This window comes from Corythoichthys intestinalis, chromosome 17, assembly GCF_030265065.1.
Source record: "Corythoichthys intestinalis isolate RoL2023-P3 chromosome 17, ASM3026506v1, whole genome shotgun sequence".
NCBI classification, from domain to species: Eukaryota; Metazoa; Chordata; class Actinopteri; order Syngnathiformes; family Syngnathidae; genus Corythoichthys; species Corythoichthys intestinalis.
This window is the reverse complement of record NC_080411.1, coordinates 5,767,672-5,790,282: the sequence shown is the minus strand read 5'-3', so window position 1 is coordinate 5,790,282 and position 22,611 is coordinate 5,767,672. Positions and strand designations below refer to the sequence as shown.

General features: G+C 38.4%; 2 protein-coding genes across 2 annotated transcripts; one reads left to right on the top strand and one right to left on the bottom strand.

Moving 5' to 3' along the window:
- The first annotated feature begins 1,532 nt into the window (after positions 1-1,532).
- LOC130905643 (iron-sulfur cluster assembly scaffold protein IscU-like) lies at positions 1,533-9,702 on the top strand. The gene is made up of 5 exons (XM_057819209.1): positions 1,533-1,710; positions 3,552-3,665; positions 5,954-6,064; positions 6,134-6,212; positions 9,385-9,702. Exons 1-5 carry the CDS (start codon positions 1,609-1,611, stop codon positions 9,474-9,476), a joined length of 498 nt encoding a protein of 165 aa, XP_057675192.1. The 5' UTR covers positions 1,533-1,608; the 3' UTR covers positions 9,477-9,702.
- On the bottom strand, positions 9,524-22,410 carry tmem119b (transmembrane protein 119b). The gene is made up of 2 exons (XM_057819208.1): positions 18,961-22,410; positions 9,524-16,408 (listed from the first exon to the last, which is right to left on the bottom strand). Exon 2 carries the CDS (start codon positions 16,393-16,395, stop codon positions 15,778-15,780), a length of 618 nt encoding a protein of 205 aa, XP_057675191.1. The 5' UTR covers positions 16,396-16,408; positions 18,961-22,410; the 3' UTR covers positions 9,524-15,777.
- Between the last annotated feature and the right edge of the window lie 201 nt (positions 22,411-22,611).

The window sequence follows — 22,611 nt, the reverse complement described above, 5'->3', positions numbered from 1 at the left end:
GTCTTAAAAATGTCAGCCGGAGCGCCAGAGTTGGGCTCAAGGGCTTTCATCATGGAAGGTGTGCCAAAAGTAATAAATTCAGTTTTGCTCTCATTAAGGCGTAAAAAGTTTTGTGCAAGCCACTGTTTCACATCAGATATGCACTCCATCAATTTAGCAAGAGCAGTTTTTTTGTTAGGTCTCAAGGGCAGATAGAGCTGCAGGTCATCAGCATAAAAGATAATATATTTTATATATTCGTACACAATACACATATAAAACTAGATATACGATGCGTCGTTGCTTGTCGGCCATTTTGTGTCGGAGCTGTTGCAAAAAATGTAATGAAATGTGCACTTTGAAATAGTTATAAATTTGAACATCAATTCTCAACCAATTTTTAAACGGCTTTCTTTTTCATAAACGTTAGAGATGCTATAATTTAATTACATACGAAAAAGTATATGTACTTATATAAGTAAAAAGTTAAAAAAAAAGTAAAAAGGAAAACAAGTAAAAAAAATTATATGTAGAGGTGTATGTATATATATTTCTAATTAATCACGTTAAAATATTTGACGCCTTTAACGCTCATGCCCCAAATTTAAATGGCCTCTTTTTCAAAAATTTTCTTCCCCCAGAAAATTGAGATTTTAAGCTTTCCAATGATTAATCACACATGCATATCGGACAATTTTGAAATTTGGCCAAATTGGGTGTCTCAGAGCGGAACTTCAAATCACCTGAGTGTTTTCCGCCATATATATTTTTAGGGAAGGGCAATTTTATTTTTCCAAATGATTTTTTTCTTTGATTGAAAGTATATCTTTTTTTATTGAAGCAACTTTTTCTGGGATTGAATGATTTAGACCCAAATTTCCTACCCATAATATGGCCCAAACACAAAAAGGATTGCTTCAATCAAAGAAAACAATTTGAATGAAAAATTAAGTGTTCAAATGCAAAGACTTTTTCACATTTGAAAACTTTTTTCTCTGACTGACAATTTTTTTAAATTTTTGATTGAAGTGATTTTTCTTTTGAAAAAAATTTTTTTGGTTAGCAACTTATTTTTTGATTGAATAATAAAGACACAAATGTCCTAACCAAAATGTGGCCCAAATGCAAAACTATATTACTTCAATCAAAAAAGTTGTTTCAATAAAAAAAAACAAAAAAACTTCAAAAATAAAAAAAAAATAAAATCAATCGCAGAAAAATAGTTTTCAAATGTTTTTTTTTTTTTTTTCGTTTCAAATTTATTTTTGCATTCAAACACATTTTTTTAAAAAATTGAAAATATATATTTTGATTAAAGCGACTTTTTTTAAAAAAATTGAAGCAACTTATTTATTTTTTTTATTGAATAATAAAGAAACAAATCTACCTCCATAGAAATTACTCACCTTACGTCCGTTTCAACAGAGCCCGGCATGGAAGGTTCCCGACTCAAGATGGCGGGTAGTTATTGACGCCGTCCGTTCCATCTCGAGACATCTAGGTTTATATTGGACCACCCCTCGTTGTGACGTAACTGTTAGCAGCCCGGTTATAAATAGCGGTGCCGTTTGTAAATGCGTCACGACCTTGTTGTTGTTTGGTTTCTGCCGCATCCAGCATCAAGCAAGCATGGCGGTCACTATGGCCAACAAATGCCTCAGTCCTTTAACTTTACTCTCCCGGAGGCTTTCTCTTCCAGAGTTCTTTTCCCAATGTTGTTATCACCAGAAGGTAGGAATCTTATTCTTTCTTCAAAAATACTAACTCATGACAGCGGCTACAAGTGTCACATAAGCTAGTTAGTAGGTCACCTGCTTCTCGAAATTAAGTACTGTACTTCTAAATAATGTGATTAAAATACATAAAAATAAAAAAACATTTCGTTAAACCCGTTTCGAAATGTTCAAATGTGAAAGTGAAATTATCAAAGTGACTTTCATAATGAATCAAATGTCCTCTAATATTTGTTGTACTTATGAAAATAAAGCGCTCATTGAATTTTCGCGGTGGTTAATGTATTCACATTCAATTAATCACGAAATTTTATTAGGGTATTTTAAAAAACAAATTAGATTTTGAAAGCAAAGTAGTCAATCCAAAAATGAATGGACATATCATTTACCATTAAATATCAATAGCATAATTTCATAGTCCCCCATTTCTATTTTTGAACATTTTGGGAAAACCAGAAAAAACAGTTGTCTTTAATCACTCTTTGTTGATAATAATAATAATAATAATAAAAAAATTTATTTGAAGGCGCCTTTCTGGCACTCAAGGTCGCTGTACAATCATTTAAAACATTTAAACATGTTAAAATGTGAGAAAATGAAAGTATAGAACGTTTAAGGAAATTTAAAATACTAAAAGAGATATATGGGGAGTTAAAAAACAGAAGTTATTGATTATTGTGGATAGGCTAGTCTAAACAAGTGAGTTTTGAGTTGATGAGCTTTATACCAAAAGAATTAGGGCTGCAGCTATCGAATATTTTAGTAGTCGATTAATCGATGGACTAGTTAGTTCGAATAATCGAGTAATCGGATAAGGAACATAAAAAAATTAAAATACCTGAGCTGAGCCTGAAACGGTATAAACATTTTTTGGGAAAAATGAGGATCTATGTACACCAAAAGAACAATTGGCTAACTTACACAGAAAAAGTCAGCTAGCTTAAATGCTATAAAATGCTAGTTTTTTTTTTTTTTTTTTTTTACAATGCTCTAAACAAATGGTTCAAACACATATTCCCACAAAAAAAGGCTGAATATACCTATAAACTAAATCATGAATGCATTAAAAAACATTAGCTCAAACAAAAACTTAGCTTACGTTGGTCTTAACAGGGAGCAGTTGGATTCAGCCATGTGAAAAGAGGCAGACCAGAGGGCAGTGTATCCACCCTAAGCAATAAAACTAAATGCAACACTTTAAAAACAACCCATTACAACGTAATTCTAATTAAATGAGTACTTGAAGCATCAAAATTTGTTTCGAAACTATTTTTTTCTAATCGAATTGATCGATTAATCGTTGCAGCTCTAAATTTTTCCATGTCTTGTTTGGACAGAAGCTTCTTAATTCTGGCTATGTGTTTTCGGTGGTAATGCGCAAACTTATTGGAAAAACTATAGATAATTCGAATATTTTTTTCTAATCGAATACTCGAGTTAATCGATTAATCGTTGCAACACTAAAAAGGATGTGAAAATAATTAGCTTGAGCATTAATATTTTCTTACTATGTATTGAAGTTTTACAAGAACATCCAAACCAGCATTTTTGGTTAAAAAATGGTGATGAAACATTGCATTGGTCACGGTGACTTAGCAAAAACTTGAGGAAGGGGGGTGGGGGGGGGTTGGGTTCACGGGGAGTTTAGGATGCAGGCGTTGCTATGGCAAACAATGATATCCTGTGCTAATGCGTTTACTTCATCGTGTCTCATACATCATGCTGAACGCATGTTCTTGTTTCACAGTGACCAACAACATTCTATCACGTTTACACAAGCTGCAAAAAGGTCGTTTATTGTTTGAGTATTGCAATGTACTTTTGTGTGGTGCGCCCAAGGTGGTGGATCATTATGAGAACCCGAGGAATGTAGGCGTCCTGGATAAAAACTCCAAGAGGGTCGGCACCGGTTTGGTGGGCGCTCCGGCCTGCGGAGACGTCATGAAGCTTCAGGTTTGTCTCCGTATATGTGCGGCAGTTAGACTGGAACATATTTCCACAAACTTCCTTATTTAGAATGTGTGTCTGTATGTGTGTGCGTGTGTTTTTTTTTTAATTCAATGAATGGTGTCTCCTTACAATGTATTTGAATTTCTACATTTATTTGAATTACAATAGTGTATTTTTGCAAATGTTTTTTTCCTTAGTGTGCATTGGTGTGGAAAATATTAATTATTTTGAACTTGAAAAAAACCTCCTTTGAAAATACAGGTAGTTACCTTCAACGACACTCCCGAGAGCCCCTAGTGGACCGCCAAGGAATTGCTCAACAAACATTGAGCAGTTTAAAGCATCCATACTCCATTGTATGGCCAATATGTGAAATAAAAGTATCGATACTTGGCGGGAGCATATCAATAATCGATCGGGTTGCAAAATATCGCGATATATCGCTGTATCGAGATATTGACACACTCTTAATATATATATATATATATATATATATATATATATATATATATATATGTTAGGGCTGTCAAAATTATCGCGTTAACGCGGGGTAATTAATTTTTTAATTAATCACGTTAAAATATTTGACGCAATTAACGCACATGTCCCACTCAGACAGTATTCTGCCTTTTGGTAAATTTTACAGCAAAGCTTTTTGTGCTGTCTAACGGCGAACTCTTGTGGTCACTTTGCGACATGGTTTATTGTTTTCTTGCCAGTTCAATATGGCTGCACGACTCGGGCTGACGCCTACGTTGTAATGTTGTGCTTATATGATCCTTGGACAAGATTTGTCCGTAAGTATGGTTGTTGTAAAGAATGTACATATTATGTTAGTAAGCGAAATGTTATATTTTTTGTATGAGACGCTTTTTGTTTATGTTTAGTGAACCTGTATAGCGTGCTAAACTAACGTTGTTGCTAATGCAATGCTTGTGTACTTTTTTTTGTAGTTTTACGACGGTCTAAAGAGGACAATGGTTTGAGGCCATTTTATTAATAAATCAGATGAAAAAGGAAGAAGTCTGATTATTAAGGCGTCGTTCACTAGCGGTCTAGCTTTGGAAAAAGTAGACGCTTCGGAGTGAGGACAGCATAGGCAGATTTAAATGACAGCAGAGTGAAATGCCCACTACAGTCCTTATGTATCGTATCTATATATCCATCTTGTGTCTTATCTTTCCATTTCCAACAATTTATTTTACTGAATATCTATATAATACAAATATAAAATATGGCATATTTTATAGATGGTTTGAATTGTGATTAATTACGATTAATTAATTTTTAAGCTGTAATTAACTCGATTAAAATTTTTAATCGTTTGACAGCCCTAATATATATATATATATATATATATATATATATATATATGTGTGTGTGTGTGTGTGTGTGTGTGTGTGTGTGTGTGTGTGTGTGTGTGTATATTAGGGCTGTCAAAATTATCACGTTTACGGGCATTAATTATTTTTTTAAATTAATCACGTTAAAATATTTGACGCAATTAACGCACAAATACCCTGCTCAAAGAGATTACAATGACAGCACAGTGAAACGTGTATTTGTGTTTTTCGGAGTTTTGGCTCCCTCTGCTGGTGCTTGGGTGCGACTGATTTTATAGGCTTCAGCAACCATGAGCATTGTGTAAGTAATTATTGACATCAACAATGGCGGGCTACTAGTTTATATTTTGATTGAAAATTTTACAAATTTTATTAAAACGAAAACATGAAGAGGGGTTTTAATATAAAATTTCTATAACTTGTACTAACAGTTATCTTTTAAGAACTACAAGTCTTTCTATCCATGGATCGCTTTAACAGAATGTTAATAATGGTAATGCCATCTTGTTGATTTATTGTAATAATAAAGAAAGTACTTATGTACCGTATGTTGAATGGATATATCCATCTTGTGTCTTATCTTTCGATTCCATCAATAATTTACAGAAAAAGATGGCATATTTTATAGATGGTTTGAATTGCGATTAATTGCGATTAATTACGATTAATTAATTTTTAAGCTGTAATTAACTTGATAAAAAATTGTAATCGTTTGACACCCCTAATATATATATATATATATATATATATATATATATATATATATATATATATATATATATACACATATAATACAGTAAATATAAATGATTTTAATTTAAATTTGTAATCCCTCCCACTAGTAACATTGTTATTCATTCACTTATGTTCCCAAAAAATGTTTTTTTTTCATTTGAATATTGTCAGTTATTCGACCGAGTACTACATGATAAAATTCTCTCCTCCTAGATTGAGGTGGACGAGGACGGGAAGATCGTAGACGCCCGTTTCAAAACGTTTGGCTGCGGCTCTGCCATCGCCTCCAGCTCTCTGGCCACCGAGTGGGTCAAGGGCAAATCTGTGAGTATTGAACCAGGAAACGGCTGACCGTTGTGCTCCGTGTCTACCATTTTTTTTTTTCTATTTGAGGTGGACGAAGCGCTGACCATCAGGAACACTGACATTGCCAAAGAGCTCTGCCTGCCACCTGTCAAACTTCACTGCTCCAGTACGTTCCGATAATCCCAATTCCATTTTAAAGTTTACTGCTTACCAATAGGGCAGCCATGACTGGTTATTTTGATAGTTATTAGCTCATTTGCTCCCAGAAACGTTTAAATACGTTCTATTTTTAAATGCTTCATTGTCCCAAAAACGAATTTATAAGTCTTTTGCGTTTTTTTTTTTTTTTTTTTTTACAAGAAGAATCTATAGCTTGCAATCTATCTGGGAAACAAAAAACATTGCTCCAAACCCATTTTAAAGCAATAAAATTGGCCACTGGCGGGCAGTAGCGCATTTTGTAAAGACTCGCAACCCGATTCAACAGCAATGAAAGGGCGGGCAGCACGGTCGGAGCGCTGGCGGCAGTATCCCAGGGGGCGGACGACCGAACAAAACAACCGACATTCAGATGTTTAGGATGTAACTAATGCAAAAAAATAGCTGTGTTAAAGTCAAAGTTATGTTTGAAATGTATGCGTTTACAAAAAGCTCATTTTCTCAGTTTTTTCATCAGAAATTGGAAAATTGCTCAAACTAAACTATTTCTAATGCTGATGGAAAAAGATATGAACTTACTTTTTTTTCTGCTGAAAGAAGAGTGTCTAATCTTTCTTTTGGTGGGTTCCATGTTTATAGAGCAAAAGAACAGAATTTTCTGTGGGCCTTGCAAAATCAGTCAAAATCCAGAAAAACTGCCGGGAGCGAAGGGCCTTGCTCTGGTGAAAACGGCTGGGAGTGAATGAGTTAATCGGCATTTATAGATAGATATTAAATTTTGTTAACTGTTTTATTACTCTGGGCAAAACATTTTTGCTAGAAATGTGTTTTGATGCAATATTTGGAGAATTGTTTTGCAAATACAGTGGTACCTCTACTTATGAAGTTAATTGGTTCTCGGAGTAGTTTCGTAACTTAAATAAAAGCGCGTTTTTTACGGACCCCCTAAAGCAGACATGTCCAAGGTGTGGCCCGGGGGCCAAATGTGGCCTGTGGTCAAATTTCATCTGGCCCCCAGCCTCTATCATAAGATCAATAACGTCTGGCCCGCACACAGACTTAATAAATTGGTCTTGGTCAGTAGTACTGCTACCAGCATATGAAGTAGCTTACACATTCAATGTTGCGCCTCATTTACCCACTAAAAAGCAGCAGCACTCCAAGCAACATTACCCGGTGTGACCCCTGACTTCCAGTTTTCTAAAATGGCAACGATCAAAAACAAAAATTTTTTTACTGCGACGGCCGACGCTTCAAGGATAGGTGGAAATTGGACTATTTTTTCACTAAAATACGCAACAACTGTGTCTGCCTCATTTGCAAAGAAATGGTCGCTGTTTTTAAAGAGTTCAATGTGAGGGGATATGACCAAACAAGACACGCTGACATGTACGACAAGATTACAGGGAAGATACACAGCGAGAAATTGAAGCAACTTGAAGCTAGTTTAATTTAACAGCAGCAAGATCCCGAGAGTCGAAAGAACACCACAAAGGCTGAAATTGTTGAAATTATTAATTTGAAAAAATAATAAAGCAAATGTGACACACAAAATGGCTTGCTAAAATCTGCTTAAATATATTGTTCTACGTAAAGGACGTCAGCCTCGACATTTTTACCACACCAAATCTGGTCCCCTTTGCAAAAAATTCGGACACCCCTGCCCTAAAGGGACATTGGCAGAAATAAAATAAATTTAACCAATCTGGTGTGCACCAGAATTAATCTGGTAAACATTAGCATGATATAGCATTTAAGCTAGTGGACTTTTGCTATGCAAGTTAGCCAATTGTTGCAATTGGCTAACTTGCATAGCAGATGTCTGCTAGCTTAAATGCTGTATCATGCTAATGTTTACAACAGTTGGCGAACTTGCATAGCAAAGGTCTGCTAGCTTAAATGCTATATCATGCTAATGTTTACAACAATTGGCTAACTTACATGGCAAAAGTCCACGAATGCTAATGTTTACAACTGTTGGCGAACTTGCATAGCAAAAGTTTGCTAGCTTAAATGCTATATAATGCTAATGTTTACAATAATTGGCTAACTTACATAGCAAAGGTCCGCTAGCTTAAATGCTATATAGTGATAATTTTTACAACAGTTGATGAACTTGCATAGCAAAAGTCTGCTAGCTTAAATACTATACCATGCTAATGTTTATAACAATTGGCTAACTTGAATAGCAAAAGTCTGCTAGCTTAAATGCTATATCATGCTAATGTTTACAACAGTTGGCTAACTTGCATAGCAAAGGTCCGCTAGCTTAAATGCTATATAGTGATAATTTTTACAACAGTTGACGAACTTGCATAGCAAAAGTCTGCTAGCTTAAATGCTATACCATGCTAATGTTTATAACAATTGGCTAACTTGAATAGCAAAAGTCTGCTAGCTTAAATGCTATATCGTGCTAATGTTTACAACAGTTGGCTAACTTGCATAGCAAAAGTGCTTGCTTAAATGCTATATATATCATGCTAATGTTTACAACAATTGGTTAACTTGCATAGCAAGTCAGCTATCTTAAATGCTATATCATGCTAATGTTTATAAGAATTGGCTAACTTGCATAGCAAAAAGCCACAAGCTTAAATGCTATATAATGCTAATGTTTCTGGTGCGCACCAGATTTCTTAATTTTATTTCTGTCAATATCCCTTGATGGCCTCAAGTACGAGCCATACTGTATTTTTACCTTTCGTATCCTGAAATTTCTTTCGTAACAAGAGGCAATATTTTCCCGTTGAGGCGTGTCTGAAAATTCTGTATGTAGAGACGTTCGTATGTAGAGGTACCACTCTGTCATTCTGTATAATTACAACAATATCCATCTGTTTTCATTGAGAACTAAAATATTTGATGCCCCCCTTCACCCCCACACATTTTTTTTAGAATAAATTTAAGAGAATTTTTCCCCTTGTTTTGCTTGTTAAAATTTATTTTTCAAAAAATATTAAATGCATTAAAAGTTTGTTTAATTTATAAAAGGGGGGTGGGAAAAAATAACTCTTAACACTACACACACAAAATTATATATACATAAATATAAGATTTAATGCCCACTTTTTTGAGAAAATTAACAAGATTAACAATATCTAAATGATTAATCAACTGTCAAAATAATTGTCGATTAATCGTGGCAGCCGTTGTATCTCACCAAGTGTCTCTTTCAGTGCTCGCCGAGGACGCCATCAAGGCAGCTTTGGCCGACTATCGATTCAAGCAGCAAGAAGACCAGCAGGTGGCGGCACATTCCTCCAACTGACACAACTTCCTGTTTACTGAGAAGCCGCGGCATTGAGCTGTGCCACTTCCTGTACCTGATAGGGAAAAAAAAACAAGACCACCTCAACTACTGCATGTAATACAGTATGCTTAGCCTGTCACGCATTCGCACAATATTAAAGCTTGATGATATCATATAACCGAGCAACCTAGAGTGTCCACAAATTTTAAAAAATCCCCAATAAAATTACTCAAACATGGCAAAATGTGATGAAATATTTATTCAGGAACATGAAAGTGGAATAAAATTGCGGGAAGAAAAACGGACCTAGTTAAATATGATTTTAAAAAACTAATGTAGATTCTTTTTTTCCCAACAAAACAATCCCTTTAAGTACGTATATTGTATGGTCACAAAATTATTGGGGGGGGTTGGTCTGTGTCGAATCTTCATTTTATCCAAAATGTTTTGATAAGATGAAAAGTGTTAACTCATTCACTGTGATAAAAAGTCAATTCATTTGACATGGAATGACTCTCATTCCAATGCCATCGATGGGGATAGAATTCATAGGTTAATCAGTTTTTTTGTTGACAGAGGAGTCTTATCGCAAGCTCATTCAATGCTAATGTTTCAGTACTAAGATATTTGGTGTGGTAGGGGCGGACATCATAGGCGAAGTTTGACTTTTGTGGCATGTTGATGACCCCCGAAACGCAGCGTCAGCAGTAAAATTAACTGACAAGATATATGCTCGGTTAGTAGCTTAGCCCATACTCGTAAATACAGGCATCCCAGCTCAGTGTGTGGTTGTTTTTTGGTCTTACCTAGTGGAGAGAAGTAGACGCTGATTTTTGCGTTCCGCGTAGATATCCAATTTACTGCCAACTTTTTTCCAGTCACTCACACCCTTGCGAAACAAATCCTCACCATGGTCAGTTTGAAAATGGCGGCAAGCAAACCAGGAGACACATCCTTTTTGACTGAATATTTACAGTCCCTAACAGAAGTCTTGTCGCATTTTGTAGAAACAATTGCTAACAACTAGGGTTGTTCCGATCATGTTTTTTTGCTCCCGATCCGATCGTTTTAGTTTGAGTATCTGCCGATCCCGATATTTCCCGATCCGATTGCTTTTTTTTTTGCTCCCGATTCAATTCCAATCATTCCCGATAATTTTTCCCGATCATATACATTTTGGCAATGCATTAAGAAAAAAATGAATAAAACTCGGACGAATATATACATTCAACATACAGTACATAAGTACTGTATTTGTTTACTATGACAATAAATCCTCAAGATGGCATTTACATTATTAACATTCTTCCTGTAAGAGGGATCCACGGATAGAAAGACTTGTAATTCTTAAAGGATAAATGTGACTTTGTATATTGTGACTAAATATTGCCATCTAGTGTATTTGTTGAGCTTTCAGTAAATGATACTATAGCCGTTTAACTTCTGCCCAAATGCATGATGGGAAGTGCAACCATGACTGTGCTAGTGGTACCAATTGATATATCTTCTCTGCGTTGGGAAATAATATAGGGTGTTAAGAAAAAGATCAACTACTACCTGTCTTCCCCACATTAGTTCCCACGATATTTCTAATTGTTGAGAGAGGGATTGTAAGGCTTTAGCCATTAAAAAAAAAAAAGCTTGTAAGGCTGCCAAAATTCTCTCTACTCATTTAACGTTGCCTTTTAACTCTATGTTTACGTAAAACGGTGCCATTATAGACTGAACGCGACATGATAGCCATAGTTTAAGCCAAAACTAAAGACTCTGGATAAGTGTAAGACATTTTGTCTGTAACGTTAAATACAATTAGAAAACGAATTAATTGAAAAATATATATATATTAAAAAACGGCATGTCCGATATTTTTTTGCCGATTCCGACACTTTGAAAATGACGTGATGGGACGATCGATCGGGACATTTCTACCAACAACCTGACTTTTAATTATTTAATTGGTTTCAGAAATGGCTCATATTAAAGCCAAGACCCTCCCAAATGATGTTGAATGTACAAAAAATATATTTGTTACACTGAAAAAAGTTTCATCATTTAACGAAAACATAAAGGTCAAATTTTGGCAAGACAAAAGTTTTGTCGCCTACAGTAAGTAGTGTGAAAATTGAACAAAAAATGTACTTCAAAGATAAAAATATGTTACATAACATAAGCGAATTAAGTAGTGGTGCTTTGAGATCCAAATATAATATTTTGTATGACTTCCATTTTTTGTTTTGTTTTATTGCTTTACAACTTATATAGACAATACTTTACCGGAAAACTCTTTAATTTCAAAATCATATATAGGAAAGTTAACTATATGCAATGACACTTTTCGGCCACCGGTGGGGGGGGGTGTGCCCTCCTGACGCCCCCCCCTTAAACTCAGCGAATGGGTGTTGGGTAGATTTTTTTGTTGTTGTTAAAAATAAATCAATAAATAAAATAGAAACAATTGCACACTTAACAATGAGAATACATATGTTGAAAGTTTTTTTGTTTTGTTTGACACCTTGCTTGCTACCAGGTCCCTTTGGATAAGGCAAATGGAACGGAAACTGTTGAGAGGAGGCGTTAACATGGTGCAAAAAGGAATTTGCGATTTTTTTTCTTTACAAGAACAGTGAAATTTTCTAAAATTCAGTTCGACGTCGAAAATGAAGATGATTGTAATAGTTCAGAATACTTTCCAGCGAGGAAAAGTTAGCTGCAGATTTAGACCGTGGAGAACTTTAAATTGTTTGCGTTGTAGCAGTATTAGTGTTTGTTGTTGCTGTTGAGCTATCGCCGTGCAGTGGCTTATTGGACCTTTTAGTTTTTACAGTGGGGCAAATAAGTATTTAGTCAACCAGCAATTGTGCAAGTTCTCCTACTTGAAAAGATTAGAGAGGCCTGTAATTGTCAACATGGGTAAAACTCAACCATGAGACAGACTGGGGAAAAAAAACAAAAAAACAGAAAATCACATTGTTTGATTTTTAAAGAATTTATTTCCAAATTAGAGTGGAAAACAAGTATTTGGTCACCTACAAACAAGCAAGATTTCTGGCTGTCAAAGAGGTCTAACTTCTTCCAATGAGGTCTAACGAGGCTCCACTCGTTACCTGTATTGATGGTACCTGTTTTAACTCATTATCGGTATAAAAGACACCTGTCCACAATCTCAGTCAGTCACACTCCAAACTCCACTATGGCCAAGACCAAAGAGCTGTCGAAGGACACCAGAGACAAAATTGTAGACCTGCACCAGGCTGGGAGGACTGACTGTGCAATGGGTAAAATGCTTGGTGTAAAGAAATCAACTGTGGGAGCAGTTATTAGAAAATGGAAGACCACTGATAATCTCCCTTGATCTGGGGCTCCATGCAAGATCTCACCCCGTGGCATCAAAATGATAAGAACGGTGAGCAAAAATCCCAGAACCACACGGGGGGACCTAGTGAATGACCTGCAGAGAGCTGGGACCACAGTAACAGGCTACTATCAGTAACACAATGCGCCGCCGGGGACTCAAATCCTGCACTGCCAGACGGTACCCCCTGCTGAAGAAAGTACACGTCCAGGTCTGTCTGCGGTTCGCTAGAGAGCATTTGGATGATCCAGAAGAGGACCGGGAGAATGTGTTATGCTCAGATGAAACCAAAATAGAACTTTTTAGTAGAAAGACAGGTTCTCGTGTTTGGAGGAGAAAGAATACTGAATTGCATCCGAAGAACACCATACCCACTGTGAAGCATGGGGGTGGAAACGTCATGCTTTGGGGCTGTTTTTCTGCCAGGACCAGGGACCAGGACGACTGATCCGTGTAAAGGAAAGAATGAATATGGCCATGTATCGAGAGATTTTGAGTGAAAATCTCCTTCCATCAGCAAGGGCATTAAAGATGAGACGTTGCTGGGTCTTTCAGCATGACAATGATTCCAAACACACAGGCAGGGCAACAAAGGAGTGACTTTGTAAGAAGCATTTCAAGGTCCAGGAGTGGCCTAGCCAGTCTCCAGGTCTCAACCCCATAGAAAATCTGCGGAGGGAGTTCAAAGTCCGTGTTGCCCAACGACAGCCCCAAAACATCACTGCTCTAGAGGAGATCTGCATGAAGGAATGGGCCAAATACCAGCAACGGTGTGTGAAAAGCTTGTGAAGAGTTACAGAAAACGTTTGGCCTCCGTTATTGCCAACAAAGGGTACATAACAAAGTATTGACATGAACTTTTTCTATTGACCAAATACTTATTTTCCACCATGATTTGCAAATAAATTCTTTAAAAATCAAACAAGGTGATTTTCTGTTTTTTTTTTTTTTTTCCACATTCTGTCTCTTATGGTTGATGTTTGCCCATGTTGACCATTACAGGCCTCTCTAATATTTTTAAGTCGAAGAACTTGCACAATTAGTGTTTGACTAAATACTTATTTGCCCCACTGTAAATGTGTTTGTGTGTCATTAGGCCATCTAGCTGCGGGGATTTGGTTTATAATACACGGGCGCTTTTATTTCCAATACAAAAACTCCAACACACACTGTAGGTGAAATAGAACACTGTCTTTATAGTAGCCTAGTAGTAGTACGTAAACTATCCAGCATGCGCGTGTACTTCCATTGTGCACGCCACGTACAGAGAAAAAGCACGAGCATGACATATTTGGACCGAAACTTGTTTTAAGATTGGAAAAAACAAAAAAATCCTCAGCACCCCCAGCTGTGAGGGACCTCCAGCGCTCCTGTAAATGAGTTTAGTGCTGCAACGATTAATCGATTAACTCGAGTGTTCGATAAGAAACAATTATTCGAATAAAATTGTATTGCTTCGAGTATTTGTTTAATTAAAATGGTGTTGTAATGGTTTATTTTGCAAGTGTTTGCATTTAGTTTTATTGATTAGGATGGATACAGCGCCCTCTGGTCTGCCTCTTTTCACATGGCTGAATCCAACTGCTCCCTGTTGAGACCAACATAAGTTTTTGTTTGAGCTAATGTTTTTTAATGCATTCACAATTTAGTTTATAGGTGTATTTAGCCGTTTTTGTGGGAATATATGTCTGAACCATTTGTCAAGATCAGTGCTTAAAAAAAAAGTTAGCATTTTGTAGCATTTAAGCTAGCGGACTTTTGCTATGTAAGTTAGCCAATTGTTCTTTTGTTGTATATAGATCTTTTTGTTTTTTTTATACTGTTTGAGGCTAAGCTCGGGTATTTTAATTTTTCATGTTCCTTATCCGATTACTCGATTATTTGAACTAACTAGTTCATCGATTAATCGACTGCTAAAATAATCGCTGCAGCCCTAAATGAATTAATCATTTTATCGTTCGATCGCTGTCAGCCATGCCCGCCAGTCCAAATAGATTAGACATCCATCACCATTAATGGCATCCAATGATTTCAATTAATAAAATAACTAATTGGCTGACATTTTATGATAGGCGTTCAATTAATTTAAACTGGGAATGCTAATCTTTCAGGACCATTCGTTCATTCGCCCCTCTGAGTCAAAATAATTTGGACTTCCACTACTGTCAATGGCAGATAAAAACAGAAATGAAGGTCGTTGATGTGTTTACTAGTGAGTCTCGTGCGTGGTAATATGCCAAATTTACTGTGTGGTCAATGTTTTTAAAAGCAACTCTGGTTCGCCTACCATCGTCAATGATAGCCAATGGCTTAACACTAGAAGTCCCAGAGAATTCTGGTACTCCAACTAGTCCAGAACAATGACCCATATGGCCTCTCCCCCAGAAATCCCAGAGGTGGGGAAAATGACCCGAGTGGTTTTGAATTGGCAAGTCGTTGCTGGACAGACAATAGCAATTCATCTGGAAATGCAACCACTAGACATACATTAACTTCAGACACAATGACCACAATCCATGCTCCATGGTCCTGATTAAGTCCTTCTAAACTATAGACACAATTCCTGCTATACACTCAAATTGCAGTTCTAAAACGTTTTTTTTCTTCTTCAAAACAATGTACACCTTTGGGCCATTTTTTCTGTCGTTGTGTGTGGAGTATAAGAGAAGTGAATTAAAAAAATGTGTAAAAAGTGTCAAACTTCATAAATGAATGTTAATTAAATAAACGTAGCGTGACTTGAACTGACACAAACTATCACGTGAGTCACGGAGGAGAGGCCAAATCGGCCATTGCTAGAGAATATTAGTAGTGTTTGTCTTAGGAAAGGCCAAGTCGGCCTCTGCTGGGTTTTCTAGTGTTAAGCTCCGAAACATTGGAAACAATTTTGAGGTTACGACATGCCAACCAATGGGCCAGCATCCTTGTAAATGAATACGCTTCGAGTCCAAAGTCTTCCGGTCCTTGCTAGAAGGCTGTTTTTTCCCCGGCGATGAGTTGCAGGGTGGCCGAGTCACTGTGAAGATGTAAAGAAGAAGGCCGCAGACTCTTCGCGCGAAGCTCTTGGGTCTCATTTTCGGCTTTCTTTAGCGCCGCCCGCGGCGATGCTGGCCGCTCGTCTTTATTCGGAACGTCCTCTGGCGTTTTGGTGGGCGTCTTTAGACTCTTAGCCACCCTCATGATGTCCACCTGGAGCTGCCTGTTGGAATCCACCGGTTCGCCTTCCAGATCGCCCGTCGCCGCCACCGACGGCTGCCTGTCGGGAATTTCGCGGAAGCCGCTCGCCCCGCCTTTCTTGTCCAGGAGGTCAACGTACATTTTGGCGGGGTAGGACGAAGGGTAGTAGGCGATGAGTCGACGTCGCCGCATCAGATAGACGGCGCCGCAGATGGTGAATCCCAGAATCAGGAGCACGGAGGCCCCCAGGAGTACCAATACCATGTGCTCCCGCAGGAAGTCCGCCACATTGTCCAGGAAGTCCTGCGGTGCGGTTTGGATGTCCGGAGGCTCAACGGAGGACGTGAAGTTGTCCGGTTCCTCGAGGTCGGCGCTGCCCTCGGCAGAGTTGGTCAAAATGGAATTCATTTTCTGCCAGGATCTGGAACCGACAGCACAGTTACAACTCTGATTCCATCCCTTCTTCTTCTGTTTCAGTTGACACCAATTTTAGTCTTAAAGGTGACATCATAGGCGGAAAAGCCATGATGTGGAAATAATGTCATGACATCACCCAAAAGCAAAGACTGGTCGTCCAATCAGATCGCGATGACACACCAAGTGGTGTTTTCTCTGCTTAAAGGTGCTATGAAATGAATGTATGTACAGTGGGGCAAATAAGTATTTAGTCAACCAGTAATTGTGCAAGTTCTCCCACTTGAAAATATTAGAGAGGCCTGTAATTGTCTACATGGGTAAACCCCAACCATGGGAGACAGAATGTGGGAAAAAAAACAAAATCACATTGTTTGATTTTTAAAGAATTTATTTGTAAATCATGGTGGAAAATAAGTATTTGATCTATATCAAAAGTTCATCTCAATACTTTGTTATGTACCCTTTGTTGGCAATAACGGAGGCCAAACGTTTTCTGTAACTCTTCACAAGATTTTCACACTCTGTTGCTGGTATTATGGCCCATTCCTCCATGCAGATCTCCTCTGGAGCAGTAATGTTTTGGGGCTGTTGTTGGGCAACACGGACTTTCAACTCCCTCCACAGATTTTTCTAAGGGGTTTAGATCTGGAGACTGGCTAGGCCACTCCAGGACCTTGAAATGCTTCTTATGAAGCCACTCCTTTGTTGCCCTGGCTGTGTGTTCGGGATCATTGTCATGCTGAAAGACCCAGCCACGTCTCATCTTCAATGCCCTTGCTGATGGAAGGGGATTTTCATTCAAAATCTTTCAATACATGGCCCCATTCATTCTTTCCTTTACACAGATCAGTCATCCTGGTCCCTTTGCAGAAAAACAGCCCCAAAGCATGATGTTTCCACCCCCATGCTTCACAGTGGGTATGGTGTTCATCGGATGCAATTCAGTATTCTTTCTCCGCCAAACACGAGGAGCTGTGTTTCTACCAAAAAGTTCTATTTTGGTTTCATCTGACCATAACACATTCTCCCAATCCTCTTCTGGATCATCCAAATGCTCTCTAGCGAACCGCAGACGAGCCTGGACGTGTACTGGTTCAGCAGGGGGACACGTCTGGCAGTGCAGGATTTGAGTCCCTGGTGGCGCATTGGGTTACTGATAGTAGCCTTTGTTACTGTGGTCCCAGCTCTCTGCAGGTCATTCACTAGGTCCCCCCATGTGGTTCTGGGATTTTTGCACACCGTTCCTGTTATCATTTTGACACCGGGGGGTGAGATCTTGCATGGAACCCCAGATCGAGGGAGATTATCAATGGTCTTCAATTTTCTAATAATTGCTCCCACAGTTGAGTTCTTCACTCCAAGTGTTTTACCCATTGCAGATTCAGTCTTCCCAGCCTGGTGCAGGTGTACAATTTTCTCTCTGGTGTCCTTCGACAGCTCTTTGCTCTTGGCCATAGTGGAGTTTGGAGTGTGATTGACTGAGGTTGTGGACAGGTGTCTTTTATACCAATGAGTTAAAACAGGTGCCATTAATACAGGTAACGAGTGGAGCCTCGTTAGACCTCGTTAGAAGGAGTTAGACCTTTTTGACAGCCAGAAATCTTGCTTGTTTGTAGGTGACCAAATACTTATTTTCCACTCTAATTTGGAAATAAATTCTTTAAAAATCAAACAATGTGATTTTCTGTTTTTTTTTCCCTCCCACATTCTGTCTATCATGGTTGAGGTTTACCCATGTTGACGATTACAGGCCTCTAATCTTTTCAAGTAGGAGAACTTGCACAAATGGTGGTTGACGAAATACCCATTTGCCCCACTGTATGTATGTAGAAAATGAATTTGGCACTCAAATCTGTTTTTTAACTATTTCATAGTTATTGCAGCCAAAACAATGCATCAGGGGACGCCCAATTTTTTTCATTAGCAGTTCTGGTTGTGACATCACAACCAGAATTGATGATCATGTCTAGCTTTCTAGAGCTGTGCTAGCTAGTACATGTTGACAGAACGGTCAACCGGCAACAAGAGAATAGCGTCCCTCCCTCCCTTTAGCGTCGCTAAAATCGACAAAAACTGGACAGTTACCAAGTGTTGCTTTAAGTAATAGACAGCTGCAGTCCTACGTCCAAGCAGCACGGGTCCTCGAAAGTTTTTTTTGTACATTCTCTAATGAAAGACATGTTCACCGAATTTCATGTTACCCAATGAAAATGATTTTAATTTAATTTTTATACTTTCCCCAGATTTCCGCCCAAAACGGCATCTTATAAGTCATTTTATATTTGTACATTTTTTAATGACGTTAACCAGAAAAGCGTCACAGTGAGGCTGCTCGCTACATTCTGAGGTTAACAACATCTCTAATGGCGACTACATTTTCTTTTATTTCTGCATTCTGTGTTCAAGCCAGACCAAGTGAAACTTTATCTGGCCAAGGGGGCTGACACCCCCCCCATACACAAACACACATGTCTGTGCAGGATATTGTGACACATCAACATTGAAATAAAAAACAAATTTCATCTCCCAAAAATACACTCATATGAAAATACTCACCACGTTAGAAGAAGAGTCCTCTGAGGTCAAGATGAAGTTAGTCAAAGCTTGAATGGGGAGCCATGTTAAGTGGTCCACTTTGCCAGTCTGGAATGGTGGAGGCATACGAATGCTTTCCTCTTTTTCTCCCTCCCTCTTTCCTTCTTCATGGCTACTCCTCCCCCCCGTCCGGTCCACACAGATTGTTCTTGTTAGCCAGGGGTTTACATTGTGAGAGACGGAGGTGGAGGTAGACAGATGTGGAGGCTACAGATGTGACGGTTAACTCATTGGTTGCCATTGACAACGATAAATGTCCGATCTGTTTGAACTGTGAAGGTGGTCGAATGATCCCCGGTTCAAATTTGTTTGTTTTTTTAAAAGAAAAGAGGCACTCTACTCAGTTTCCAATGTTTTCAACGGTCTAGCCAAGATATCCCCATTCACCATGGACCGGGACCTGCTACCTGGCCGTACAGAAAGAATAAATATTTTATTAATGACTGTGTTCTGGCTGTATGAACTTTGACCTTTGCCTCTTGACACACCAATACGCCTAAATTAATAAAACTTGATAGGATACAGGGTTTCCCCTACATATAAGAGATTGTGGCGCACCACCACACCAAAATAAAAGCCGCCAGGCCTCGCAAATGAGATGTTTTTTTTTTATTCATTTTTTTTAAAGGCCGTTTCAAACTAGTGGCACCTGAGTATGAACACTTCAGCGGCAACCAATTCATTTTGTATTGCGATGTCCGTAACTAAGCACGGCCCCATTGAGAGACAATCGGACTGGGGAGCTGTGATGTAGAAGGAAGCGAGAAGGAAAATGGGCGCGATATTGGTCGCATGTTGTGGCAGCCTACTGTTATTAGGGCCTGAGCACTAAGCGTGCGAAGGGCATATTGTTTTGCAAAGGATTATTATTATTATTTTTTTAATTTAGTTATTTTTTATTTTATTTTTTTCAGGGCAAATGAAAATGGCCAATTTGGAGGCCTGAACATGCACAAAAAGTCACCAAAATTTGCATACATCCCGTAACCCTTAAAATTTTCAAAAAGGCCTCTCCTCTCAGGTTTTCAACGAAGAGCTATGAAATTTGGGGAGTAGAAACCTTATGCCTAACTGCTCAAAAAAGCCTTTGCACCCATATTCCAAATCCAACAGGAAATCGGGTGTTTTGGATCGAATGTGAAATTTTTATCGGTTCACAGTTGGAGTTTACATTTGGAGGCTTGAACATGCACGAAAACTCACCAAAATTTGCACATACATGCGGCTTTGCGTAACGTTCGATAATCTTGCAACGTTACGAAAAAATAACAAAATGGCTCAGTGGTGCTTCCTTGAATTTTTCAAAAAGGCCTCTCCATTTAGGTTTTTTCAACGTAGAGGGATGAAATTCAGAGAGTCGATACCTTGTACAAAACTGCTCCAAAAAGTCTCTTGCACGCACATTCCAAATCCTACAGGAAATCAGGTATTTTGGATTGAATGTGAAATTTTTATCGATTTACAGTGTGCACATTTGAGACCTTGGCACCTAGGGAATTAGTTTGATCATCCTCAAAATTGGCGAGACTGTTCATGAGGCATATGAAATCTTAAGTTATTAAAATGGTGTGTTTTCATTCACGGGCCTGACCTGGGCGGGGTGCCAAAGTCGGCCATTTTTTCGGCAAAACACCGAATTCGGAAAATGACTGATAACTCCCTCATACAACGTTCAATCTATTTTAAATCTGGCATGTGTGTGAGGTATCCCAGCCTGAGCAGGACTGGATTGAAAATTTACCAATTGTGCCTGGCGCATCCTAATGGGAACAGGAAATGCCCTTTTTTACGGGACACACTCCTCCTCCAAAGGGAAAAAATGATTCTACCTCAAACCTGCATAAGGGGAGCCTTAGGACATGTTTTCAGATGCCTTATTAAAATAATTTAGGTTTGGTTGAAGCAGAACGGTCCAACAGGAAAGTGATAATGACCGTCACCATTCTGTCTCTCCACACATTTTGAACAGTCATAACTTGGCAGATATACCTGATACCTGCTCCAAACTTCCCATGCTTGGGGAGAGTCTTACCCTGAAGAGTCCAGTAGTGGTCATTTGCATCGACTCTGTAGCGCCATCTAGTGGCAGCAGAATTTGTGGCCATTGCATGCTCGAAAACTCAAAACAACTTCTCATCCCAAAAAAAGAAGCGAGTTTAAAGCATGTTAGGTTCTCATTAGATCAGACATGTCCAAAGTCCGGCCCGGGGGCCAAATGCGGCCCCTGGTCAAATTTCATCCGGGCCCCAGCCTCTGTCATAAAATCAATAACGTCTGGCCCGCACACAGATTTTAATAAATTGGTCAGCAGTACTGTTATTAGCATATGAAGTAGCTTACACACAAATGCTGCTCCTCATTTATCCACTAAAAGGCAGCAGCACTCTAAGCAACATTACCCCGCATGACCCTTTATTCCCAATTTTCTAAAATGGCGACAATCAACTCAAAAAAAGAATGTTAACTGTGGCGGCCGACGCTTCAAGGATAGGTGGAAATATGACTATTTCTTCACTAAAACACGCAACAACTGTGTCTGCCTCATTTGCAAAGAGACAGTCGCTGTTTTTAAGTGCTAGTGCTGCAACGATTAATCGATTAACTCGAGTATTCGATTAGAAAAAAATATTTGAATTGAATTTTGTTGCTTTGAATGTTCGTTTAGTTAATGGTTTATTTTGAAAGTGTTTTCATTTTGTGTTATTGATTAGGGTGCATACACTGCCCTCTGGTCTGCCCCATTTCACATGACTGAATCCAACTGCTCCCTGTCAAGACCAACGTAAGCTAAGTTTTTGTTTGCGTTAATGTTTTTTTAATGCATTCGGAAGTTTATAGACATATTTTGCTGTTTTTTGTGGGAATATTTGTCTGTACCATGTGTTAAGAGAATTGTGAAGAAAAAAACCCATTAGCATTTTATAGCATTTAAGCTAACAGACTTTTGCATGTAAGTTAGCCAATTGTTCTTTTGTTGTACATAGATGCATTTATTTTTTTTATTTGAGGCTCAGCTCAGGTATTTTAATTTTTGTTTGTCATTGTTTTTTTAATGTTCCTTATCCGGTTACTCAATTATTCGAACTAACTAGTTCATCGATTAATTGACTACTAAAATAATCGATAGCCGCAGCTCTAGAGAAATTAAAGCAACTTGAAGATGGTTTAATTTCACAGCAGCAGTATTTCGCAGGAGCCCGGGAATCGAAAGAGAACACCACAAAGGCTAGTTGCGAGTTTGTTGAAATTTAATAATTAAAAAAAATAATAACGCAAATGTGAAAAACAGAATGGCTTGCTAACATTTGCTTAACTATATTGTTCTAAGTAAAGGACGTAAGCCAAGGTCGGCCCCCCACATTTTAATCACACCAAATCTGGCCCCCATTGCAAAAAGTTTGGACACCCCTGCATTAGATGATTAGAGGGGGGCTGTCTGCCACCACCCCGACCTGCGTGAGGTCCAAGTTGCGCCAAAGTGCGAGGGCCCGTTCAAAAGTAAGCGTTGGACAGCCGTCTTGGACGGAATGCAGAGTTTGAATGAATTTGCACCGATAGTCGGGGCCCAAAATAGAGCCTTACTCTATTTTCAGAGCACCGCCCTGCTAACTT